Source organism: Ascaphus truei, chromosome 2 (genome assembly GCF_040206685.1).
Source record: "Ascaphus truei isolate aAscTru1 chromosome 2, aAscTru1.hap1, whole genome shotgun sequence".
Classification (NCBI taxonomy): domain Eukaryota; kingdom Metazoa; phylum Chordata; class Amphibia; order Anura; family Ascaphidae; genus Ascaphus; species Ascaphus truei.
In genome coordinates, this window is record NC_134484.1 from 96387084 (window position 1) to 96410193 (window position 23110).

General features: G+C 43.8%; 1 protein-coding gene across 2 annotated transcripts in view; it reads left to right on the top strand.

The window, feature by feature from the left end:
* TRPA1 (transient receptor potential cation channel subfamily A member 1) overlaps nt 1-23110 on the top strand; it is a 115850-nt gene that overhangs the window by 70559 nt on the left and 22181 nt on the right. For both annotated transcript variants that reach the window (XM_075583502.1, XM_075583509.1), the window contains exons 23-24: nt 44-173; nt 18562-18744. In XM_075583502.1, coding sequence (XP_075439617.1) covers nt 44-173; nt 18562-18744 — 313 coding nt within the window. The remainder of the gene's footprint in view (nt 1-43; nt 174-18561; nt 18745-23110) is intronic.

The window sequence follows — 23110 nt, forward strand, 5'->3', positions numbered from 1 at the left end:
AATTAATGTTGACTATATTTTGATAAATGTCAAATTCTTTTAGGTTTGAAAGTTATGGAATCTACATTGTGATGTTTTGGGAAATCTTAAGGACCCTGTTGCGGATCGTCGTTCTGTTCTTTTTCCTAATTTTGGCATTTGGGCTGAGCTTCTTCGTTCTTCTGTATCCTCAGGTTAGCAGAATGTTTTGGGGTGTGCTTATCATTTGTGTAATACACTATGTGCTAAAGTTTGCACATTATCCCTTTTAATGTGACAAGTCAATTTCAGAATTTGTAGATTCAGAGCAAAATAATGTTTCAATATGCATTTACTATAGTTGTTAACTGTATGTGTTTTATTGTAGACTATCTTTATTTTACCTTCACATACTCCGTTAGGAAATCATCTTATAGTTATCTAAATATAAATAAAAAGGTGGGAGGGGGTGCCAAGCACGCACATTTTAAGTGAATCTTCTTTGTCATTTGTCAGTGAAATTGTGTATATTATTGTGGTAGAGTCTGTGTTTTTGTAGTTACTATTATGCATACACCTGAATCCTGATCTCACTTTGCTTTTTTGTTGTACACTCCTAATATGACTATAAACACAATGTGCCAGCTCAGATCAGTGTGTGGATAAAGATCAGATCCAATACACGACTTCTGCGCATGCGCGGGGAGGAAGACGTCACTTCCGTTAAATTCTTCCGTCACCACGAAGGAGATTTGTCCAAGCTACATTTCTGGAGGTAGGGATGAATCTCCGGGAAGCGCAGGGATATGTGAAAACAAAAATGTATATAGATAGTGCAATATTGCTGTGACAAATTAAATAAATTGGCTGATCTAATGCAGATGTACTCACAAGTGTGAGAAGGTTAAAGGCACGTAAAGGTATCTTTCCCAGAGTATGGATGTCACACTGTATTCAGGAAATCAATCTCAGCCCCATATAGAATCCAAGAGACCTTAGAAAAGAGGACTGGACATAGCGCAGACTGTATACCAAGAATTTATAAAAGGTAAGTGAAAGGTATTACACACATGATTTCAAAAGTTTAAAAGCATTTCGATCACACGCAGTGGATCTCAGCAGCCGGATAGATGGTGTATCTGGTTCCCCTCCTTCCGTGGCGTGCGTGTCACTGGTTTGCGTTCCAACTGCACAGGAAGTGATGTCATCGGCTTCTAGGGGTTCCGGCCAGTAGTACAGACGTCACTCGCGTAGAGTGACGTCTGTACTACTGGCCGGAACCCCTAGAAGCCGATGACATCACTTCCTGTGCAGTTGGAACGCAAACTAGTGACACGCACGCCACGGAAGGAGGGGAACCAGATACACCATCTATCCGGCTGCTGAGATCCACTGCGTGTGATCGAAATGCTTTTAAACTTTTGAAATCATGTGAGTGTAATACCTTTCACTTACCTTTTATAAATTCTTGGTATACAGTCTGCGCTATGTCCAGTCCTCTTTTCTAAGGTCTCTTGGATTCTATATGGGGCTGAGATTGATTTCCTGAATACAGTGTGACATCCATACTCTGGGAAAGATACCTTTACGTGCCTTTAACCTTCTCACACTTGTGAGTACATCTGCATTAGATCAGCCAATTTATTTAATTTGTCACAGCAATATTGCACTATCTATATACATTTTTGTTTTCACATATCCCTGCGCTTCCCGGAGATTCATCCCTACTTCTCAACACGAGGACTGACAGAGCAATCCTCACCGGGTCATAGCAGCACCTGTTTTATGTGTTTGCATAAGTATCACCTTTTGATTATTATTATCACTACGATTATATGTATAGCTAGTATTTTTATATAGAGCGCCACTATTAGATAAGTTTCCTTTTTCACATTTCTGGAGGTGCCAGCAAATAAGTTTCACTTCAAAAACTATATTTTTTTGAGGACTACAAAGTGCTTTATATAGACTGATGTCTCCATACAGTTCATCAGTACTGGGCAGATGCACAAGGGAGCTCTGTATTGTACATAGACCTGATATTACCTTCAAGCACTAACAACATTGCATTCCAAACCTTTAACTTTCAGCTTGTACTGGAATGTGGTCTCTTATTGAACCATACAATGTGCAGTCCCAAGAAGGTCCAAATTGAACTTCTCACTGTTATATGTTTAGTTAACTAAACTTGCTATAATTGCTAAAAGCAAAAACACCAGCCACATTAATCTAATAAACATAACACAGACATTAGTTCTGTTTGGTTATGAATGAGACAGCACTCATAACACACCCTCACAATCCACCACACTAAGACCCCTGAAAATGTCAAGTTGCTTGGGTCAATCTGGACCAGCTCAGTCTCCACACAATTTGTGCCGCCTTTTTAGGTAATTGCCTAGATTACTGTATGTGATGTTTTATGACATAAAACAGTCTGGATGGAGACTTCCTAGTATGGCACCACTGAGATCAGTAGCAGATGATTGAGCTCTAGTGCAGCCTCGCCTGCAAAGCAAAATCGTGCTGGAGAAAATCAATAACATTTTTTTTCAAAACCACAGTGATCTACAGGGCAGACCTTGGAGCACCATGGTAAGCTATTTGGGAGGCAAATCATCTGGAACAGCTAAGCAGAATAGAGCAGAGAAAAGTGAGAAAAAAACAGAATCTCCTAAGATGGTCCCTGCTATTACAAGGAAGCAGACAGGGATGCAACAACAGGATACATCCCTTAAAAGAGACAGACTATGCATATGCAGCTATGGCTAAAGCGCTTTCAAATGAGCTAATGCCTCAAATAAATAAAAGATGTGACTTGAAGATTTTAAAGAGGAACTCTCCTTGAAAAATGTAAGATTAGGGGAGGTGGAGACCAGGGTGGGAGATTTGCAAGATGATCTGAGAGAAACTCAGTCAGAAGTCCAGGAACTAAAAAAGAAAAATCAAGCCTTGGAGGAAAAGGTAGAGGATCTTGAAAATAAATCCAGGAGCAACAATATAAGAATTATTGGGATACCGGAGTCTGTAAAATCATATCAACTTATGAATTTCTGCTCAAAATGGCACCCGGAGATTTGGGGGTTACCTTCAGATCTGGCTACCATCAAAGTAGAAAGAGCCCATAGACTGGGTCCAACAAAATATTAAGGAGAAAGACCAAGAGCAGTGATGGCTAAATTGCTGGACTTTAGTGAAAAAAAAACAGACTTCTGCGAGCTTACAAGGATTCAGGAGGAATTGTACACAAGGGATCCAAGATATTAATTTTCCAGGACTATTCCATGGCAGTCTCTAACAAAAGGAGAGAGCTTGGAAAACTTTGTAGCTCTTTGTTTCAACAAAGCAAGAGATTTACTTTGGGGTTTCCAGCCACTTTGCGACTTTTCACTGCGAATGGAGTAAAAATCTTCACTGAGGTCAGGGAAGCTGAAAAGTACACTCATGAGCACCACAAATTATTTGAAGACAGGCGAGTGGACCGTGATCAGAGGCGTGTGCAGGATCATCATTCACCAACCAGAGAAAGAGGTCGCAGCGAGGAAACGGCATGGAGCTGATTGCAGCAGAAGATACCTTGTTTAAGTATCAAGACTTAATTATGGTTCTTTTTTTATGAGTATATATGGGGGCTGATTTCTCCAACTGCTCCAATATAGTTTGAGACTCTATGTAGATTTTTACTGTGCAGATATGTATGTTCAATATTCGTAGGGTTAATTTTGAAATGATGCAAATATAACAAGTTTCTTTAATATAATTATACATAGTTTAACGTGTTAGAAGCTCAGGTGTTAGAATTAGATTAGACCAGTTCACTGTATTGTTTAGTAAATAGCAGGGCAGGGCTGTGGGAGCTGAAGGGAAAGTAAAACTAGATAGAATTTGTACTTATGGAAAAAGGGGAAGTCAACATATGTTAAGATCTCTGTTATTTGTTGTATTTTTTTGGGGTTAGTTTTGTGTCTTGTTGTTTCTCTTTTTATTATGTATTTTACATTCCACACTTGACTGTTTATCCACACTGTCTCTCTCCACTGTGCTAAGAATTATGAATAGTTTCACTGGGTATATCCTTTTACAGTGTAAGTTCCCTATGAGAATTATTTCATGGAATGTTAAAGGAATCAATTCCCCTATTAAAAGAAATAAAATCCTGAAGCACTTTAAGCGTCTTAAAGCCGAAGTTGCATTAATTCAGGAAACTCATCTAGATGCAACAGAAAGTGAAAAACTTAGGAGAGACTGAGTGGGTAGAAGTATATATTTCCCAGCAGTAGGGAAAAAAGGAGTAGCTATTTTAATAAACTAGTCTGCCTTACGAAGTTCTCTCCACTGGAGGGGCTGTGGAGGGGAGAGTGGTACAATGCCTTGTCAGAATATATAATGAGGAATTCAAAATATATCATATCTATGGTCCAAATTAATATGATCAAAATTTTGTCCAAATTGTGACTGATACTATACTCACTGAGAAAGACAGTAATTTGATAGTAGGAGGGGATTTTAATTGGGTAATGGATTCATTTATGGATAAATCAGTCCATATTGAAGGGAAATCAAGGCTAAAACTGGCGCAAAAAGGTACACAGGGGTTTAAGGATATTTTGGGTCTGGAAGACTGCTGGCGAATGTTTAACCCTCTGGAAAGAGAATACAGTACTTTTTTTCTCACACCCACATAACGCATTCTCCAGAATAGATTATAATTTTGCCAATAGTCAGGTAATGGGGAAGGTCACAGATACTAAAATAGAAGATTAAGGGGGTGATGCACTAAGCAGTGATAAGTGGGTTTTCTGGGTGCTATGCACAAAGCAGTGATAAGTGCTTTTAAGTGAGATAACTGCCTTTATAGCGTGATACTGCCTGTTGTGAGATTCACAAAGCAGTGATAACAGTGCAGTATCATGCTATAATGGCTACTTAAAAGCACTTATCACTGCTTTGTGAATCTCACAAAAGGCTGTATCGCGCTATAATGGCATTTATCTCACTTAAAAGACTTATCACTGCTTTGTGAATCTCACAGCAGGTTGTATCACGCTATAATGGCTTTTTTATCTCACTTAAAAGCACTTATCACTGCTTAGTGCATAACCCCCATAATCATCTCTGATCATGGCCCCGGTATGGGTGGAGGTTAATATGGGAGAAAGAGCTCATGGAGATACAGATGCAGCGGCCGTTATTCTAATAAATCACGGAGCCGATTTTGTGTGCTCTGCTGTATTCCACGTGGCATGAATGCGGCCAATCGCTCAAGGCACCCGCGTTTATCGCGGATGTTTTGTTTTAATTTCATGGATTCTGTTTCTTTGGTTGCAATGAAATGAATGAATTGCAATGTGTACAGTACTGTGCTACTGTGTAAATTTCAGGTGTTTAAAAACCAGAACACTAAAATGCAATTTTCTGCACTCGCGTCTTATGCGGTACGGTTGGAAGAAATGACATGGGTATTCCTAGGTTTACAACGCGTGAAGTGTTCAAATAATGGCCGCTGCATATGTATGTATATGTAACACATAACACAACACGTTAACTCTAGGATAACGAAAAGAACCCAGTTGGCTGCACTCAAAGTAATTATAATAGCTAAAATAGCCTGGGATACTAATTGTCCCACTAAGTGGAGTGAAGTCACTCATACCTAACGTTAGGTAGGAGTGACTTCACTCCACTTAGTGGGACAATTGGTATCCCAGGCTATTTTAGCTATTATAATTACTTTGAGTGCAGCCAACTGGGTTATTTTCGTTATCCTAGAGTTAACGTGTTGTGTTATATATATATATCTTTAACCCTTTGCACCTCAGTCTATAATTCACATGGTATTAGGTTGAGCGTTGAGTACCCTCTTTAGTTGATTTCATGTATATGTCACACCCTACCCCCCCCCGACATGAAGGATAGGTTGTACATGTAAAAATGAGTGGTACAGTCATTGTGGTTTTAACAGGTACAGTACTGTGCTACTGTGCTACTGTGTCAATTTCGGGTTTTTAAAAACCAGAACACTAAAATGCAATTTTTTGCACTCGCCACACTCTCATCTTAAGGCGGGAAGGTTGGAAGACATCCCGTGTCATGACATCGGTATTCCAATGTATACACCGCGTGAAGTCTTCGAATAACAGCCACTGCAGCTGTAGATTTTGGAGATTTCCTTCTTACTTGTATAATAACAAAGAATTTAAAGCATTTCTTCTAAATAATTGGCTTTATTTTAAGGAAACTAATGCGGCTCATTGTAACGCAGGAATGTTATTTTGAGAGACTGGGAAGGCAGTTTTAAGAGTGAAAATAATTGCATGTATAAATGTTACAGGGCTGGTCCCAATTGCCTCTCTACCCCCTGTCACGTAAGTCCTTTGTAGCTACAGGCTGTGACAGGCCATTCTGTGGGCATTTGACCCCCCTCATGCTACTGTCTGAGTGACAGAAGTGGTGGTAACTCATGGTACAGTATGTGTTCAGCCTATCAGGGTATAGACCTTGCGCTCTCCCCTTCCAGAGCTCAGAGACGAAGTGACAAATTGTAGTGAGTCTGCTTCTTCCCCTCCTAGGGAGTGGAAGTATGTGCTATCGCCTCCCTGCTAGGAGTGAGATGCCAGGCAGCTTCTCCTGGGCTCTCTGTTTATAGAAGATATAAGGCTCCACAATTCTAGAGCAAGCACCATCCAGAGGCCTGGGATCTTCTGAGACCCCAGCATCCACTGTAAAGAACAACTGCAGTGACTGCACAATAAAGTCACCTTTGCTTTTATTATAATCCTGCCTGAGTGTCAGTCCCTGGGCAGAAGGGCTAGAATTATGCTTTGGTGGGGACTGATCTCTGGACATCCTGGAGCCCACTACAGCTGGAGGCGCTAACCACTCTGAGTAAAAGAACATCAGACCATCCGAAAGCCTGTCCTGGTCTCCATCCCATCGCAAACAACTCAGCTCTCCATGACCCTCACAGGTATGACCGCCCCACAACACCTTGTAACTGAAGCAGTATCTTCCAGAGGGTGGGGGTACATGTGTTACAATTGGAGGCGCTGCTGAGATCACTTTCAGGACTTTCAGGACTTTAACAGCAGCTTAAAGGGCCTTTAAACAGCAGCAGGATGCAGCAGGCAGAAAATGGTGCAGAGAAAGGGGCCAGGGCCCCTGATGCTACCCCAAGGATCCTTGGGCACCCATATCATTTCCCAAAAGGAGGACTTTTCTCCCTGAGGCGACACCAGGGAGGGGGATAACCTTCAAGTGCTATTCAGCCAAAAGGCTTGTGTTAGTGGCACGGCTCTCCCAACGTACTGACGAAGACCCCTGGGTACCTACGTCTTTAAACTAGCATGACGTATTGTGCTGTGGGAGATGCACACCAGGATCAGTGTCTCTGGGAGAGTGAACCCCACGTTTCTATTTAATATAGAGGTGACCCCCTGATGGGATGTTTCCGGGGAGCGCTGAAACTCGTTCCATATTCATCCTACTCAAAAGGGGTGAAAAATTGGGGTCAGGGAACTTGCATGGCGCTAAAAGACCCTGGGTACACCTTAGTGAAAAATAGCACAATGTACTGTGCTGTGGGGGAGTCGTACCAGGATTCTGCTGTCTCTGGGATCGTGACCCCTGCCATTCATTACCAAGACCGTGTTTCTGGGGGCGCACCCAGTGGGAAATTTATCCCGGGAGCGTTAAACTCATCATCAACTCTGCTATGAAAGGGACAAACCATTGCAGTGTATGTAGGACTTGTGCACCTGGCAGGCTCTTGACTTTCTAAGAAGGTCTTAATGGAGTAAAAGGAACGGGCCCCTGATGGAATGTATCAGGGACCTTGTGTCTTATTTGTTCAATACTGTGCTGTACTTCAAAAATGGCGGACACGACATGCTCCCCTCTTCTTCTGTTTCAAAATGGTGCTCCCTCCAATAAAAAGGGACTGCATGGGATGCTTTACAAAAGTTGCAAGCTTTTGCAGACCAAGTTGCAAGCATTCAGCGCCAGCTCTGGCACCGCCTAACCAAGTGACTGTCTTAGCTGGAGCCATGTCACAACCTTCTCAGCATTGCCCTGCCTCTAATTTCACCCAGGGAAGGGGCTACCCACTATCAGACAATCTGAACCTGCATTGTGTGGGGAGGAGTCTTCGGTTGCTGCGCACTTGTTTCATTTATCTTGGAACTGAGCAAGAGTGAGGAGCCACTATACCATCTCTCTATACTACCTCAGTGTGCAACACTTAAGAGAAGGACTGTAAAAAAATACTCAGTATCAAAATACAAAGCAGAAATGTTTCTGAAGACCCTGTGGCTATGTCAGTCCTGTGAGTGCTGTAGAACCACAAGAGGACCCCTGCTCTACCATCAGGCAACCCATGCACCACCTCTATCGACCGTTGGCTAGAGAAAGAGTCCATCCGAGGTGTTTGCAGTTGTAACCGAGTCAATCGGGGAGACTGCGAGCATACCCAAGGAATTCTTCTGAGACCTCCAGGTATTTCGTGCATCACATCTACTGATGGTTGTATAGAGAGAGAATCCAACAGAGGCATTCGCAGTGGTAACCGGGGAGAACGCAAGCATATGCAATGGTTCTTCCGAGTCGTGTCGGTATCTGCATCGAAGTCGGGAGATGCACCAGGACCATGCCCACGTCGTTGACTAGATCCAGGTAGCGGAGAAGAGACTTGCCACTGTGGGCCAGCGGAAGAGTTCTGCCACCAAGATGCCTGATGGTTTCAGGACTGGGACCTGTGTCGATTGTTCCCGACGACCGGGAGGATGAGTTGACTTTCCCGGGAAATTTGGCTGTGCGGGGGTTCACAAGCCCTGTGCGATAGCTTCCAGGGTAGGCGAGGTGCCCCGACATCGCGGCCTGGTTGAGGTGTTCTCCCCTGCTCCTCAAGAAGAGGTGCCCAGCTGTCTAAGACTTGCAGAGAAAGATGACATCAGCCGGTGCGGGACCTGTGGAGCAGAGCCCACCCCTTACCGGCAGACTGGTGAGGTTCTGGCTCCTTCTTCTTTCCTGCAGTTGTCAGATGCCGAAATGCGGAGCTCAACGGGGCCTTGCTCGGTGAGCCCCGGAGTGATACACTTCCGGCGCCACCGGACGTGACATCCTCTGCGCCGGGCTTGGGTTTTCCGGGTGCTCTCGCGAGACTGTTGCCATCTGATGATATCACCAAGATGGCGTCGCCTGCACCTGAGGAGCCACCACTGGTCCTGACAGTGGTGAGTGCTGGACTGGTCTCTGTGGATGCCCCTGTTATGTGCCGCACTGCAAAGGAAGGGGTCATCGAACCTCTGCGGACCCAGTCACCACCCCGTTACCCTCTTTCGAGGCCGTAGTAAGCCTGCATCCTATGGACAGGCCATGGACACTGTTAAGCTCCAGTCACCGGCACTAACCACTCCTGCCCGTGCCCTGACACCATCCGTGACTCCTAGCTCTGTGCGGGTTAAACACCTTGATCATACTGTGCCCCATTTGTGCTTTCCAGTTTCCCCAGTGATGTGTCCTCTGGTTTCTCCACCCATGCCAGGGATTGGGAATGTGGGGGCGATAGTTCTGCATCTGCGGGCCCTAACTCTGCTTAGTCCCGCTATAGAAGTTATAGGAACCCATGGTTCCAATGGGTGGTTGCTTAAGAAGCTTGCCCAAGTATTACAAGTAGTTCCCCCCCTCTTCAAGAAGGAAGAGTTAGAATTTAGTCGCTGTCACCAGTGTGTGACTTGGTTGTCTACTGTACATGTATGTGGTTATTTGTATCATCCATGCTGAATAACTCGTACTATTTTGCAGGTTCCAGAGGGATGGATAGTGCAGCAAATTATTCCAGTGAAGACATGGAAGTTTCACCCAAGAGAGAGTGTAACAGGGCTGGTCCCAATTGCCTCTCTACCCCCTGTCACGTACTCTCTGAGTGACAGAAGTTGTGGTAACTCATGGTACAGTATGTGTACAGCCTATCAGGGTACAGACCTTGAGCTCTCCCCTACCAGAGCTCAGAGAGGAAGTGACAAATTGTAGTGAGTCTGCTTCCACCCCTCCTAGGGAGTGGAAGTGCGTGCTATCTTCTCCCTGCTGGGAGTGAGAGGCCAGGCAGCCTCTCCTGGGCTCTCTGGTTATAGAAGATCTAAGTTTCCACAATGCTAGAGCAAGCACCATCCAGAGGCCTGGGATCCTCTGAGACCCCTGCATCCGCTGTAAAGAACAACTGCATTGACTGCACAATAAAGTCCCCTTTGCTTTTATTATAATCCTGCCTGAGTGTCAGTCCCTGGGCAGAAGGGATAGAATTATGCTTTGGTGGGGACTGATCTCTGGATATCCTGGAGCCCACTACAGCTGGAGGCGCTAACCACTCTGAGTAAAAGAACATCAGACCATCCGAAAGCCTGTCCTGGTCTCCATCCCATCGCAAACAACTCAGCTCTCCATGACCCTCACAGGTATGACCGCCCCACAACACCTTGTAACTGAAGCAGTATCTTCCAGAGGGTGGGGGTACATGTGTTACAATTGGAGGCGCTGCTGAGATCACTTTCAGGACTTTCAGGACTTTAACAGCAGCTTAAAGGGCCTTTAAACAGCAGCAAGATGCAGCAGGCGGAAAATGGTGCAGAGAAAGGGGCCAGGGCCCCTGATGCTACCCCAAGGATCCTTGGGCACCCATATCATTTCCCAAAAGGAGGACTTATCTCCCTGAGGCGACACCAGGGAGGGGGATAACCTTCAAGTGCTATTCAGCCAAAAGGCTTGTGTTAGTGGCACGGCTCTCCCAACGTACTGTCGAAGACCCCTGGGTACCTACGTCTTTAAACTAGCATGACGTATTGTGCTGTGGGAGATGCACACCAGGATCAGTGTCTCTGGGAGAGTGAACCCCACGTTTCTATTTAATATAGAGGTGACCCCCTGATGGATGTTTCCGGGGAGCGCTGAAACTCGTTCCATATTCATCCTACTCAAAAGGGGTGAAAAGTTGGGGTCAGGGAACTTGCATGGCGCTAAAAGACCCTGGGTACACCTTAGTGAAAAATAGCACAATGTACTGTGCTGTGGGGGAGTCGCACCAGGATTCTGCTGTCTCTGGGATCGTGACCCCTGCCATTCATTACCAAGACCGTGTTTCTGGGGGCGCACCCAGTGGGAAATTTATCCCGGGAGCGTTAAACTCATCATCAACTCTGCTATGAAAGGGTCAAACCATTGCAGTGTATGTAGGACTTGTGCACCTGGCAGGCTCTTGACTTTCTAAGAAGGTCTTAATGTAGTAAAAGGAACGGGCCCCTGATGGAATGTATCAGGGACCTTGTGTCTTATTTGTTCAATACTGTGCTGTACTTCAAAAATGGCGGACACGACATGCTCCCCTCTTCTTCTGTTTCAAAATGGTGCTCTCTCCAATAAAAAGGGACTGCATGGGATGCTTTACAAAAGTTGCAAGCTTTTGCAGACCAAGTTGCAAGCATTCAGCGCCAGCTCTGGCACCGCCTAACCAAGTGACTGTCTTAGCTGGAGCTATGTCACAACCTTCTCAGCATTGCCCTGCCTCTAATTTCACCCAGGGGAGGGGCTACCCACTATCAGACAATCTGAACCTGCATTGTGCGGGGAGGAGTCTTCGGTTGCTGCGCACTTGTTTCATTTATCTTGGAACTGAGCAAGAGTGAGGAGCCACTATACCATCTCTCTATACTACCTCAGTGTGCAACACTTAAGAGAAGGACTGTAAAAAAATACTCAGTATCAAAATACAAAGCAGAAATGTTTCTGAAGACCCTGTGGCTATGTCAGTCCTGTGAGTGCTGTAGAACCACAAGAGGACCCCTGCTCTACCATCAGGCAACCCATGCACCACCTCTATCGACCGTTGGCTAGAGAAAGAGTCCATCCGAGGTGTTTGCAGTTGTAACCGAGTCAATCGGGGAGACTGCGAGCATACCCAAGGAATTCTTCCGAGACCTCCAGGTATCTCGTGCATCACCTCTACTGATTGTTGTATAGAGAGAGAATCCAACAGAGGCATTCGCAGTGGTAACTGGGAGAACGCAAGCATATGCAATGGTTCTTCCGAGTCGTGTCGGTATCTGCAGTGGAGTCGGGAGATGCACCAGGACCATGCCCACGTCGTTGACTAGATCCAGGTAGCGGAGAAGAGACTTGCCACTGTGGGCCAGCGGAAGAGTTCTGCCACCAAGATGCCTGATGGTTTCAGGACTGGGACCTGTGTCGATTGTTCCCGACGACCGGGAGGATGAGTTGACTTTCCCGGGAAATTTGGCTGTGCGGGGGTTCACAAGCCCTGTGCGATAGTTTCCAGGGTAGGCGAGGTGCCCCGACATCGCGGCCTGGTTGAGGTGTTCTCCCCTGCTCCTCAAGAAGAGGTGCCCAGCTGTCTAAGACTTGCAGAGAAAGATGACATCAGCCGGGCGGGACCTGTGGAGCAGAGCCCACCCCTTACCGGCAGACTGGTGAGGTTCTGGCTCCTTCTTCTTTCCTGCAGTTGTCAGATGCCGAAATGCGGAGCTCAACGGGGCCTTGCTCGGTGAGCCCCGGAGTGATACACTTCCGGCGCCACCGGACGTGACATCCTCTGCGCCGGGCTTGGGTTTTCCGGGTGCTCTCGCGAGACTGTTGCCATCTGATGATATCACCAAGATGGCGTCGCCTGCACCTGAGGAGCCACCACTGGTCCTGACAGTGGTGAGTGCTGGACTGGTCTCTGTGGATGCCCCTGTTATGTGCCGCACTGCAAAGGAAGGGGTCATCGAACCTCTGCGGACCCAGTCACCACCCCGTTACCCTCTTTCGAGGCCGTAGTAAGCCTGCATCCTATGGACAGGCCATGGACACTGTTAAGCTCCAGTCACCGGCACTAACCACTCCTGCCCGTGCCCTGACACCATCCGTGACTCCTAGCTCTGTGCGGGTTAAACACCTTGATCATACTGTGCCCCATTTGTGCTTTCCAGTTTCCCCAGTGATGTGTCCTCTGGTTTCTCCACCCATGCCAGGGATTGGGAATGTGGGGGCGATAGTTCTGCATCTGCGGGCCCTAACTCTGCTTAGTCCCGCTATAGAAGTTATAGGAACCCATGGTTCCAATGGGTGGTTGCTTAAGAAGCTTGCCCAAGTATTACACGTAGTTCCCCCCCTCTTCAAGAAGGAAGAGTTAGAATTTAGTCGCTGTCACCAGTGTGTGACTTGGTTGTCTACTGTACATGTATGTGGTTATTTGTATCATCCATGCTGAATAACTCGTACTATTTTGCAGGTTCCAGAGGGATGGATAGTGCAGCAAATTATTCCAGTGAAGACATGGAAGTTTCACCCAAGAGAGAGTGTAACAGGGCTGGTCCCAATTGCCTCTCTACCCCCTGTCACGTACTCTCTGAGTGACAGAAGTTGTGGTAACTCATGGTACAGTATGTGTACAGCCTATCAGGGTACAGACCTTGAGCTCTCCCCTACCAGAGCTCAGAGAGGAAGTGACAAATTGTAGTGAGTCTGCTTCCACCCCTCCTAGGGAGTGGAAGTGCGTGCTATCTTCTCCCTGCTGGGAGTGAGAGGCCAGGCAGCCTCTCCTGGGCTCTCTGGTTATAGAAGATCTAAGGTTCCACAATGCTAGAGCAAGCACCATCCAGAGGCCTGGGATCCTCTGAGACCCCTGCATCCGCTGTAAAGAACAACTGCATTGACTGCACAATAAAGTCCCCTTTGCTTTTATTATAATCCTGCCTGAGTGTCAGTCCCTGGGCAGAAGGGCTAGAATTATGCTTTGGTGGGGACTGATCTCTGGACATCCTGGAGCCCACTACAGCTGGAGGCGCTAACCACTCTGAGTAAAAGAACATCAGACCATCCGAAAGCCTGTCCTGGTCTCCATCCCATCGCAAACAACTCAGCTCTCCATGACCCTCACAGGTATGACCGCCCCACAACACCTTGTAACTGAAGCAGTATCTTCCAGAGGGTGGGGGTACATGTGTTACAATTGGAGGCGCTGCTGAGATCACTTTCAGGACTTTCAGGACTTTAACAGCAGCTTAAAGGGCCTTTAAACAGCAGCAGGATGCAGCAGGCGGAAAATGGTGCAGAGAAAGGGGCCAGGGCCCGTGATGCTACCCCAAGGATCCTTGGGCACCCATATCATTTCCCAAAAGGAGGACTTTTCTCCCTGAGGCGACACCAGGGAGGGGGATAACCTTCAAGTGCTATTCAGCCAAAAGGCTTGTGTTAGTGGCACGGCTCTCCCAACGTACTGTCGAAGACCCCTGGGTACTGGTGGGGACTGATCTCTGGACATTCTGGTGCCCACTACAGCTGGAGGCGCTAACCGCCCTGAGTAAAAGAACTTCAGATCATCCAAAAGCCTGTCCTGGTCTCCATCCCATCGCAGACAACTCAGCTCTCATGGACCCTCACAGGTATGGCCGCACCATAACACCTTGTAACTGAATCCGTAACTTCCAGAGGGTGTGGGTACATGTGTTACATAAATAAGAGAAAGAAGGAGATTGATTTGGAGTTTTCTAAGGCAAGCAACGAGTTAAATAATAGATTCTGTGATTTTAAGCTAAATCCCACTACAGATAACAGAGACTGTGAGATTTGGCTGCATAGATAAGAATAGAAGAAAATACAATTTAGAGCTCTAAACTTTTACAAGTTTGTAAATAAAGCAGGGAAACTGTTGGGCAATATGGCTAGAAAATCATGAAGTCAAACCATATTCTGAGAATAAGGGAAAAATCGGGAAATATCACCACTAATCCTCGAGAGATAAAAAAGGTTTTTCAAAATTTCTTCCAAAATGTATATGTAAAAGCAATATAGATGAAGACGCACAGTGTAGTTTTCTGGGAACAATTAAGCTCCCTAAGTTAGACAGAGAAGAGCAGTTGATGTTAAATGCTCCTATAATAATTGAAGAGATAGAAAATTCTATTAAAACTCTTAGAAAAGGGAAAGCGCCAGGCCCAGACGGATTCACAGGAGAGTTTTATAAAATGCTTATTGATGAAATTGGGGCCCCCCTAAGAGAAGTGTTCAAACAAATTCTAGATAAAGAAGAATATATAGAGACAGGTAAAACTGTCTTTGTAAAAATAATCCATAAAGAAGGCAGAGACCCCTTGAACCCAGTATCTTATAGACCAATCTCTCTTTTGAATCAGGATGCAAAGATACTATCAAAAATCTTGGCCAATAGACTTGCCACAGTCAAATATGCAAAGCAATAAAGATAATATAATAATATCAGTGGATGCCAAAAAAAGCTTTTGATAATGTAGGGTGTGAATATCTGATGAATGTTCTGGGGGAAATGGGTATTACAGGAACCTTTCTTGGTGCGATAAGAACAATGTATAAAGACCCTAAAGCAAAAATAATGGCAGTCGACTTACTATCACAGGAGATAGGGCTTTTCAGAGGAACAAGGCAGGGTTGCCCTTTATCCCCCCCTGCTTTTCAACATTGCGATTGAACCACTTGCTGAATATTTTAGAAATGTATGACAAAGTTTAAAGGGATCAAGATAGGAGAAAAGGAAACTAAGATAGCCTTATTCGCGGATGATTTATTGTTGTTTGTATCAAATCCAGAGGCAGCTATAGAAAGAATATGTCAGGTATTCGACGAGTTCGGAAAATGTTCGGGTTTTAAAATGAACGCAGCTAAAACTGAAATACTAAACCTATCAAGTAAAATCAATATGAAATGGAAAGGAGAATGCCCATTCAAGGTAACTAAGAAACCACTTAAATATTTAGGAATCTATATTGTTTCGGAGGGTAAATATCTTTACAAAAATAATTTTGGTGCAATTATCCCTAAAAAAATCACAGAATTGGAGGGTGGTAAAATTTACCACAATCTGTCCGGCAGATATCAGATGGTTAAAATGATTAGTTTCGCAAGATTAAACGACCCTTTACAAATGTTACCAATATTATTGAAACACTCTGATGTTAAACTTCTAAATAAAGCAATTTCTAGATCTCTCTGGAGGAAAAGGAGAAATAGAATCACTATTAATAAATAATGTCTGAAGAAAGAGTGGGGTGGGGCTTAATTTGCCTAATATTAGAAAATACAATCTGGCCTGTGTTGCAAGACATGTAGGAGATTGGATAACTGGAAATAGATAGCTATTACTCATGCCTAGAATTAGAGGAGCAATTGGTATACCCAGAGAGACTCCCGGGGATTTTACATGTAAAACGGGGAGAAATACCACGGGAAGCCAAAGAAAACCCGCTAATTAAGGATACATGGCCTACTTGGAAAATATTGAGAGAACAATTTGGACTTTCATATACTTGCTCAAATGTTTTAACTATTCAAGGGAATTTAAAGTTTCTCCCTGGAAAGATGTAGGCTTATTTTCAGATATGGAGTGAAAAGGGGCTTAGAACTCTGGACCAGTTGGTAGATGTAAACAATGGTAGGTTTTGGATTTTCCAAGAACTGAAGGAACAAATTGTATTGGCTCAAACACATCACTTCCCTTATATACAAGTAATGCATTATTGCAAGAGTATAGAAAGCTATACATTAGATCTACAGTATTTGGAATAGATATTTTTAATGCCTTTTTAAGGATGCAAATAGCACTAAATATTCAATCTCAGATTTATATGATTGGATTAGGGATAACGACTATGGGCACGATCTAGGAAAAATGTTCACTTCATGGGAAAAAGATTTCCCAGTAATTGACGGTGTTGATCTGTTACTCGAAGGGTTAACTCGGGTTAGGAAAATTATCATTTATGAGGAGTGGAGAGAGATGCAATCTAAGATACTGCCTAGGGACTATTATGCTTTTGATATCAATTATAAGGGGATAAAGAAATCTAAAAATATGTGACCCAAGTGTTCCCAGGAAAGAGCAGATTTAAAACAATGTTTGTGGGATTGTCTGGTTATTTCTGATTTTTGGGATATATAAGAAGTTATTGGGTAACTACAATAAAAGAGCCCTTAGCCTTATTCCATTACTGTTTGGCAATATGGAAAGTTGGAAAGAGGTCAATGTAACGAACAATTTCCCATGGCTAGCAGAGATTGTCTTAATAGCAGCAAGGAAAACAGTGATGGTGAAATGGTTCAAATCTGAACACCCCACTTTAGATATTTTAAACAATTATCTGAATAAATTGATGATGATGGACAAATTAGAAACTGAGACATAAAGAATTAAGAACTGAGAATGTATTTTAACAATGGGAAAAGTTTATTGATACTGTGTGACAACAAGATAGGAATTCAATCATACAGACATTTCAGCATACCTCTTGGGGTCTCCTCAGACTGATTGCGATGGGTCACAGGTAATTTTGCTCTTGAGGAAATAGTATACTATATTGTGGTTTGGGGAGATGGAGAATGGGGAATCTTATGTCAGATTCTGTTGGGGGGCTGTGTGGAGACAGCTTTGATGTTAATCTTTGAAAATGCAATGATCTGTTGTTTTTTATTTTATTATTATTTGTGTTAATGAGCAATACTAAAAATAAATTTGTGTAAATGTATGCTTTTCTGTTTCTTATTGTTGTTTTCTGTATTGTTTTGTTGTAATGTTGTTGTATAATGTTTGTAAACCCAATAAAAAAAAACTATTAAAAAAATAAAAAGTCTGGATTATAGTGTGTGTGTGTATCCTCCTAAACATACCTTAATTTATGAAGCATGTTAAAGAATTCAGAGAAAGTGTAATATGTGTACAGTACTGTCAATATGTCACAGTTACAGCACATAACACTTTTATCACACTTTGAAATAGAAAATAAATTTTCTATTGAATATATATTTTTTAAACAGTGTAGGATATAACTAATTGTATTGGTAGTGTTGTGAAAAAATAGGCGCAAAAACAACTACAGGGTAATCACTATAAATAAAGTGAAATATATAAAACTTTCTAATAAGTGAAAAAACAGTTTTAACTGTCCAATAACACACACAAAACAATGTGAAGTGATACAAATGTGACAGAAATAAAGTATAAGATTTCACCCCCTGCTCAGACCCACTGGAGGGGATAGTCTTCACTCGTCCCAATTGTTGCAATGGTTTACACGGGATCCAGGCGGAGCATAAGGGAGGAAACTGAAGCAAAAATCTAAGTGCTTTTTTATCACACTTTGAAGTAGAAAATACATTTTCTATTGAAAATATTTTTTTTAACTTTGTAGCATATAACTAATGCCATTAGTCTCTTGCTTTTAGATTTCACATTGTTATGTAACTCTTTATATGTGATAATAGATACAGTCTATTGTAGTGCAATAAAAAAAATGGAAGTGACAATGGCCCATATTTATGCCATAGGGTACAGTGCATTACAGCCTTTTCACTTCAATCAGACATAAGGTGTCTGGAATACATCAAGGATTAGCACCGATTAGTAAATATGGTTTGATATGCTTCATTTGCTTGTACTACTGCATGCTACTTTATATAGAGTAATTAACACACTGCTTTTAATTACAACATGCATTTCTCATGCGATAATAGTTTAAAAAATATTAATATGAAATATATATATTCAGAGCATTTGTTCTATAATCATATTTTTCTTCTGTTTCTTTTTAGACAACCTTCAGCAACCCTTACCTCGCACTAATGCAAACATTTACCATGATGCTGGGAGATATTAATTATCATGATGCATTCCTTCACCCTCTGCTCGACGAACAAATAGAATATCCCTTCTTAACGTTTTTGCATCTCATCGTATTCACATTGCTAATTCCAATCCTACTTATGAATTTACTTGTAAGTCATTATAAAATGAGTTATATATATCGCGTCACGTGACCGGGACATTTAACCGCACATGAGATGGCGGAACCCCATACCGGGGCCTGTAACTTGGGAAGCAGGGGGTCCCAGAGGTTGAAATTAATGCGGTTCAGCCCCGGAGACCCCCTGCTTCAATAATATGTTATTAAAATAAAATTTGCGCGATCGTCTGTTAGAGGTGCGCAGAGAGCGTGACTGATTTTGCCTACTCTCACTGTGTGTCTCTTACAGACTAATGCAGCCCTGCAGGATTCACAAAGCAAGAGTCCCATTCAGAAGCAGGGACCCCTGCTGTGTTAATACTGATGGGCTAATAGTCTGGTCGTGGGGATTTCACAAGCATGTGGGTGCCAGGACCATACCATTGGCGCATTCCGTGCCAACTTTGTGACCAACCATAGTGCTGCATCTTTATATTCAATGCCACCTTGGTTTTTTATTGTGTTCTTTTTTTGTAACTTAAATTTTATTAGTTTATAATTTTATAATATTATACAATACAATACATTACAAAGTACATTATATCATGGTGATTCTCAGTGTATCTGGAAGTATAATGTTACTAATATCAATGGAATAGAACTTTAATCTGTGGTCAGACTGGTGGGCCTAAAGGGGTATCGAGACACGGCTCGCTTTCCGGGGTCCATATTATGGTGTCAAACCCCCCTTCTAATCGGGGGGGACCAGGTGTAAAAGCTCAGTCACCGAATAATTAACCGCCCTGCCGATTAGTCGGCTGACACACGACTCATCCAGACGACGTATACATAAACAGGTAGACAACTACATGGGTAGACAAACAAACGTGAAGACCGACAAACAATCAACCATACGGACGGACAAACCGGTAGACAAACATTGATCCAAGAGGAAGAGGGGGGGAGGGGGGGAAGAGGGGGTTGGGATGGATGTTAGTGATCGTGAGTGTGTCTCAGAGTTGTTACGCTGCCTCTCTAGGTATGTTACCTGTTTGAGATGTAATCATCTTATGCCGAGCATGGGTGTAGCACACCTCTCCCAAGGAGAACGGACTTGGAAACTATCATAGCCAGATTGATGCCCTTTCTAACCCCGGGATGTCTGTCTGTGCCAACCAAGGCGTCCAGACTTTTAGATAATTGTCGCCAGTGTCGTTAACCAGACTCGTTAACTTTTCCATCTGGCAGATAAACCAAATACGATTCCGAATTTTTGGGATGGTTGGTATGTCTGAGCTTTTCCATAGTGCTGCGATCTCACACCGCGTTGCGAGTGCAAAGTGAGCAATAAGTTTATTATGAGCTTTAGAGAGACCCGCTAGTGGTCTGTTCAAGAGAAACAGCCACGGATCTGGGGGAATAGTGAGATCAAACAGTCTCTGTATCCAAAGTCTAATTGTCTCCCAGAATGAGGAGATCCGCGGGCAAGACCACAGCATATGTAGCAGGTCTGCTGATCCTCCACATTGGCGCGGGCACAGCGGGGAGGATCCCGGCACGAACCTTGATAATTTTAGTGGGGTAAGGTACCATCGCATCAGGACCTTATATGCGTTTTCCTTGAGGGAGGTACATATGGAGCACTTTGCTGTGGCTAGAAAAATAGCACTCCAGTCCTCATCTTCCAGACATTCTCCGATGTCTGTTTCCCAACGCGATCTAAATGAGGGTATCTCATGGGCTTGTTTGCTAGAACTGATCACTTCGCTGTATAGCTGCGAGGTAAGTCCCTTTGTGTCGGTCTCTGCCAGACAGAGCTTTTCGAAGGATGTCAATTGTGGGTACGGGACAAATTTGTTATAAAACGCCCTGATCTGGAGGTATCTAAAGAATTCTGAGTGGGGGATCTCTTTTTCTAATCTGATGTGGTCAAACGTCTTAACTTTTCTGTCATGGCCTTCCAGATCTTTAATCCGATTATAACCTTTCTTTTTCCAAATTGAGATATTACCGACTGATAGGCCCGGCACGAACTCGGAATTGTTCCACAGGGGTGACATCATAGAGTGTGTCGTTGTGAGGGAATGTTTAAATTTTGTGGCCTCCCAGATTGACAATGAGTTGGTTATTGAGGATAGCGGCATATTGGCGCCTTTTCGCACCATTTTGGGGAGCCAGATTAGATTACGTAATTCTATAGGTTCACAGGCTGCGCTCTCTAATTCGACCCATCTCTTAGATCCCGGGTCAGACTGCCATTGCACAATTTGGCTCAACTGTGCCGCTTTGTAATATGATAACAGGCAGGGTACCGCTAGACCCCCAGCCAAGACCGGCCTTTTCATATTAATTTTGCTGACTCTTGGTTTTTTACCTCCCCATATAAACTTGGAGATGTCGGATTGAAGTGAGTGCAGATCCTTCAATCTGAGTGGCACTGAGAGAGTTTGGAAGAGATATAAAATACGGGGGAGTAAGTTCATTTTAACACTATGGATTCTTCCTATCCAGGAGATCCTTTTAGATGTCCACTTTTGTAGGTCTGATTTTAGGGTCCGGATTAGGTTGGGGTAATTTGCGTCGTATATTTCTTTGACGTTTCTGGTGATGTGGACACCCAGATATTTTATAGATTTGTGTTGCCAGTGAAATTTAAAGTTTAGTTTTAATAGTTTTTCTATATGGCTGGGGAGATTGACATTGAGAGCTTCAGATTTGGATTGATTGATTTTGAAGCCGGAAATTTTAGAAAACCTGTTTAGCAGGTCAAATAAGTTCGGTAGTGAGGTGAGGGGTTTCGAGATCATCAAGAGGATGTCATCTGCGTACAGGGCCGCTTTATGGGTTTGGGAGTATGCGTTTAACCCTGAGATGTCAGGGTTTCCTCTGATTTGCGCCGCCAGGGGTTCAATACAGAGGGCGAATAGGAGGGGAGATAATGGGCAACCCTGTCTCGTACCACTCTTAATTTGGAAGTGCCGAGAGGGGTAGCCTTGGTGTACAACTCTGGCGGTGGGGTTAGAGTACAGCGATAGAATCGCATCACTCACCCGATCTCCAAAGCCAAATGCCGCAAGCGTCTCCTTTAGATAGGGCCAGTCTATCCTATCGAAAGCCTTTTCGGCGTCCAGACTTAACAACATACTTTGAGCAGTATCAATAGTGGCCAAATCTATCAGATCTATAAATCGACGGGTATTATCTGCGGCTTGTCGGCCCTTGATAAATCCGACCTGATCTGGATGTATGAGTCTGGGTAGGATAAGACATATTCTATTGGCCAATAATTTTGCATATAGCTTGATATCCGTATTGATTAGTGATATGGGCCTGTAACTTTTGCAGTCTAGTGGGTCTTTCCCTGGTTTCGGGATGATTGATATAGACGCCTGTAACATCTCCTTGGGGATGGGGGCTCCCGCTAAAATAGCGTTGAATACTTGGAGCAACCTTGGGGCAAGTAATTTGATAAATTTCTTGTAGTATAACCCTGAGAAGCCGTCCGGCCCCGGTGCCTTTGAAGGTTTAAGTTCCGTAATGGCCTGTGTCAACTCCTCGTGTGTGAAGTCGGCATTTAGGGAGGCTCTGTCTGATTCTGTCAATCTCACCAGGTTGGAGCTAGCCAGGAAATCTCTTAGCTTACTGCTCGTGCTAGGATTATGTGCCACTTTCTCACCATTATAGAGTGTCTCATAGAAGGAGCCGAATTCATCTACTATTTTCTGTGGGTTTGAAGTAGGGGTACCAGATTTTAAGCGTAAAGCTTGGATGTTGTATTTAATTTGCCTGTCTTTCAGCATGCGGGCCAGCATCGTATCCGGCCTGTTTGCTTTTTCGTAAAATTTCCTCTTTGACCAACTCAATGAATTATCAGCCCTGGAGGTCAGTATCATGTTTAATTCAATTTTAGTGTCTTTTACCTCTTGTAGGGTTTGCGGGTCTAGTTTCTTTTTATGTTTGGCGGAGAGAGTTTGTAATTTAGTTTGGAGTGTGACAATTTTTGCTTCTCTCTCTTTTTTTCGTCTAGCTGTGATATTTATGAGGGTACCTCGGAGAGTCGCTTTATGCGCCTCCCAGAGGACCAGATGTGAGGAGACAGAGCCGGCATTTACCTTGAAAAACTGGTCTATCTCATTACCCACAGTATCACAGATCTCTGGAATTTTTAGAATGGATTCATTTAGCTTCCAGTTCGTTCCTGGTCTACCCGTTTGAATATTGTTGCACCGGAGCTCTATGGGTGCGTGGTCAGACCATGAAATATCATGGATCTCCGCTTGGGTGACCTTGGGGACCAGGTGACAGGACACTGCGAAGTAATCAATCCTACTGTATGAGCAATGTGGGTGCGAGAAGAATGTGTAATTCCTATCTGCTGGGTGTAGCTCTCTCCAAATGTCTATTAGTTGGTTACATTT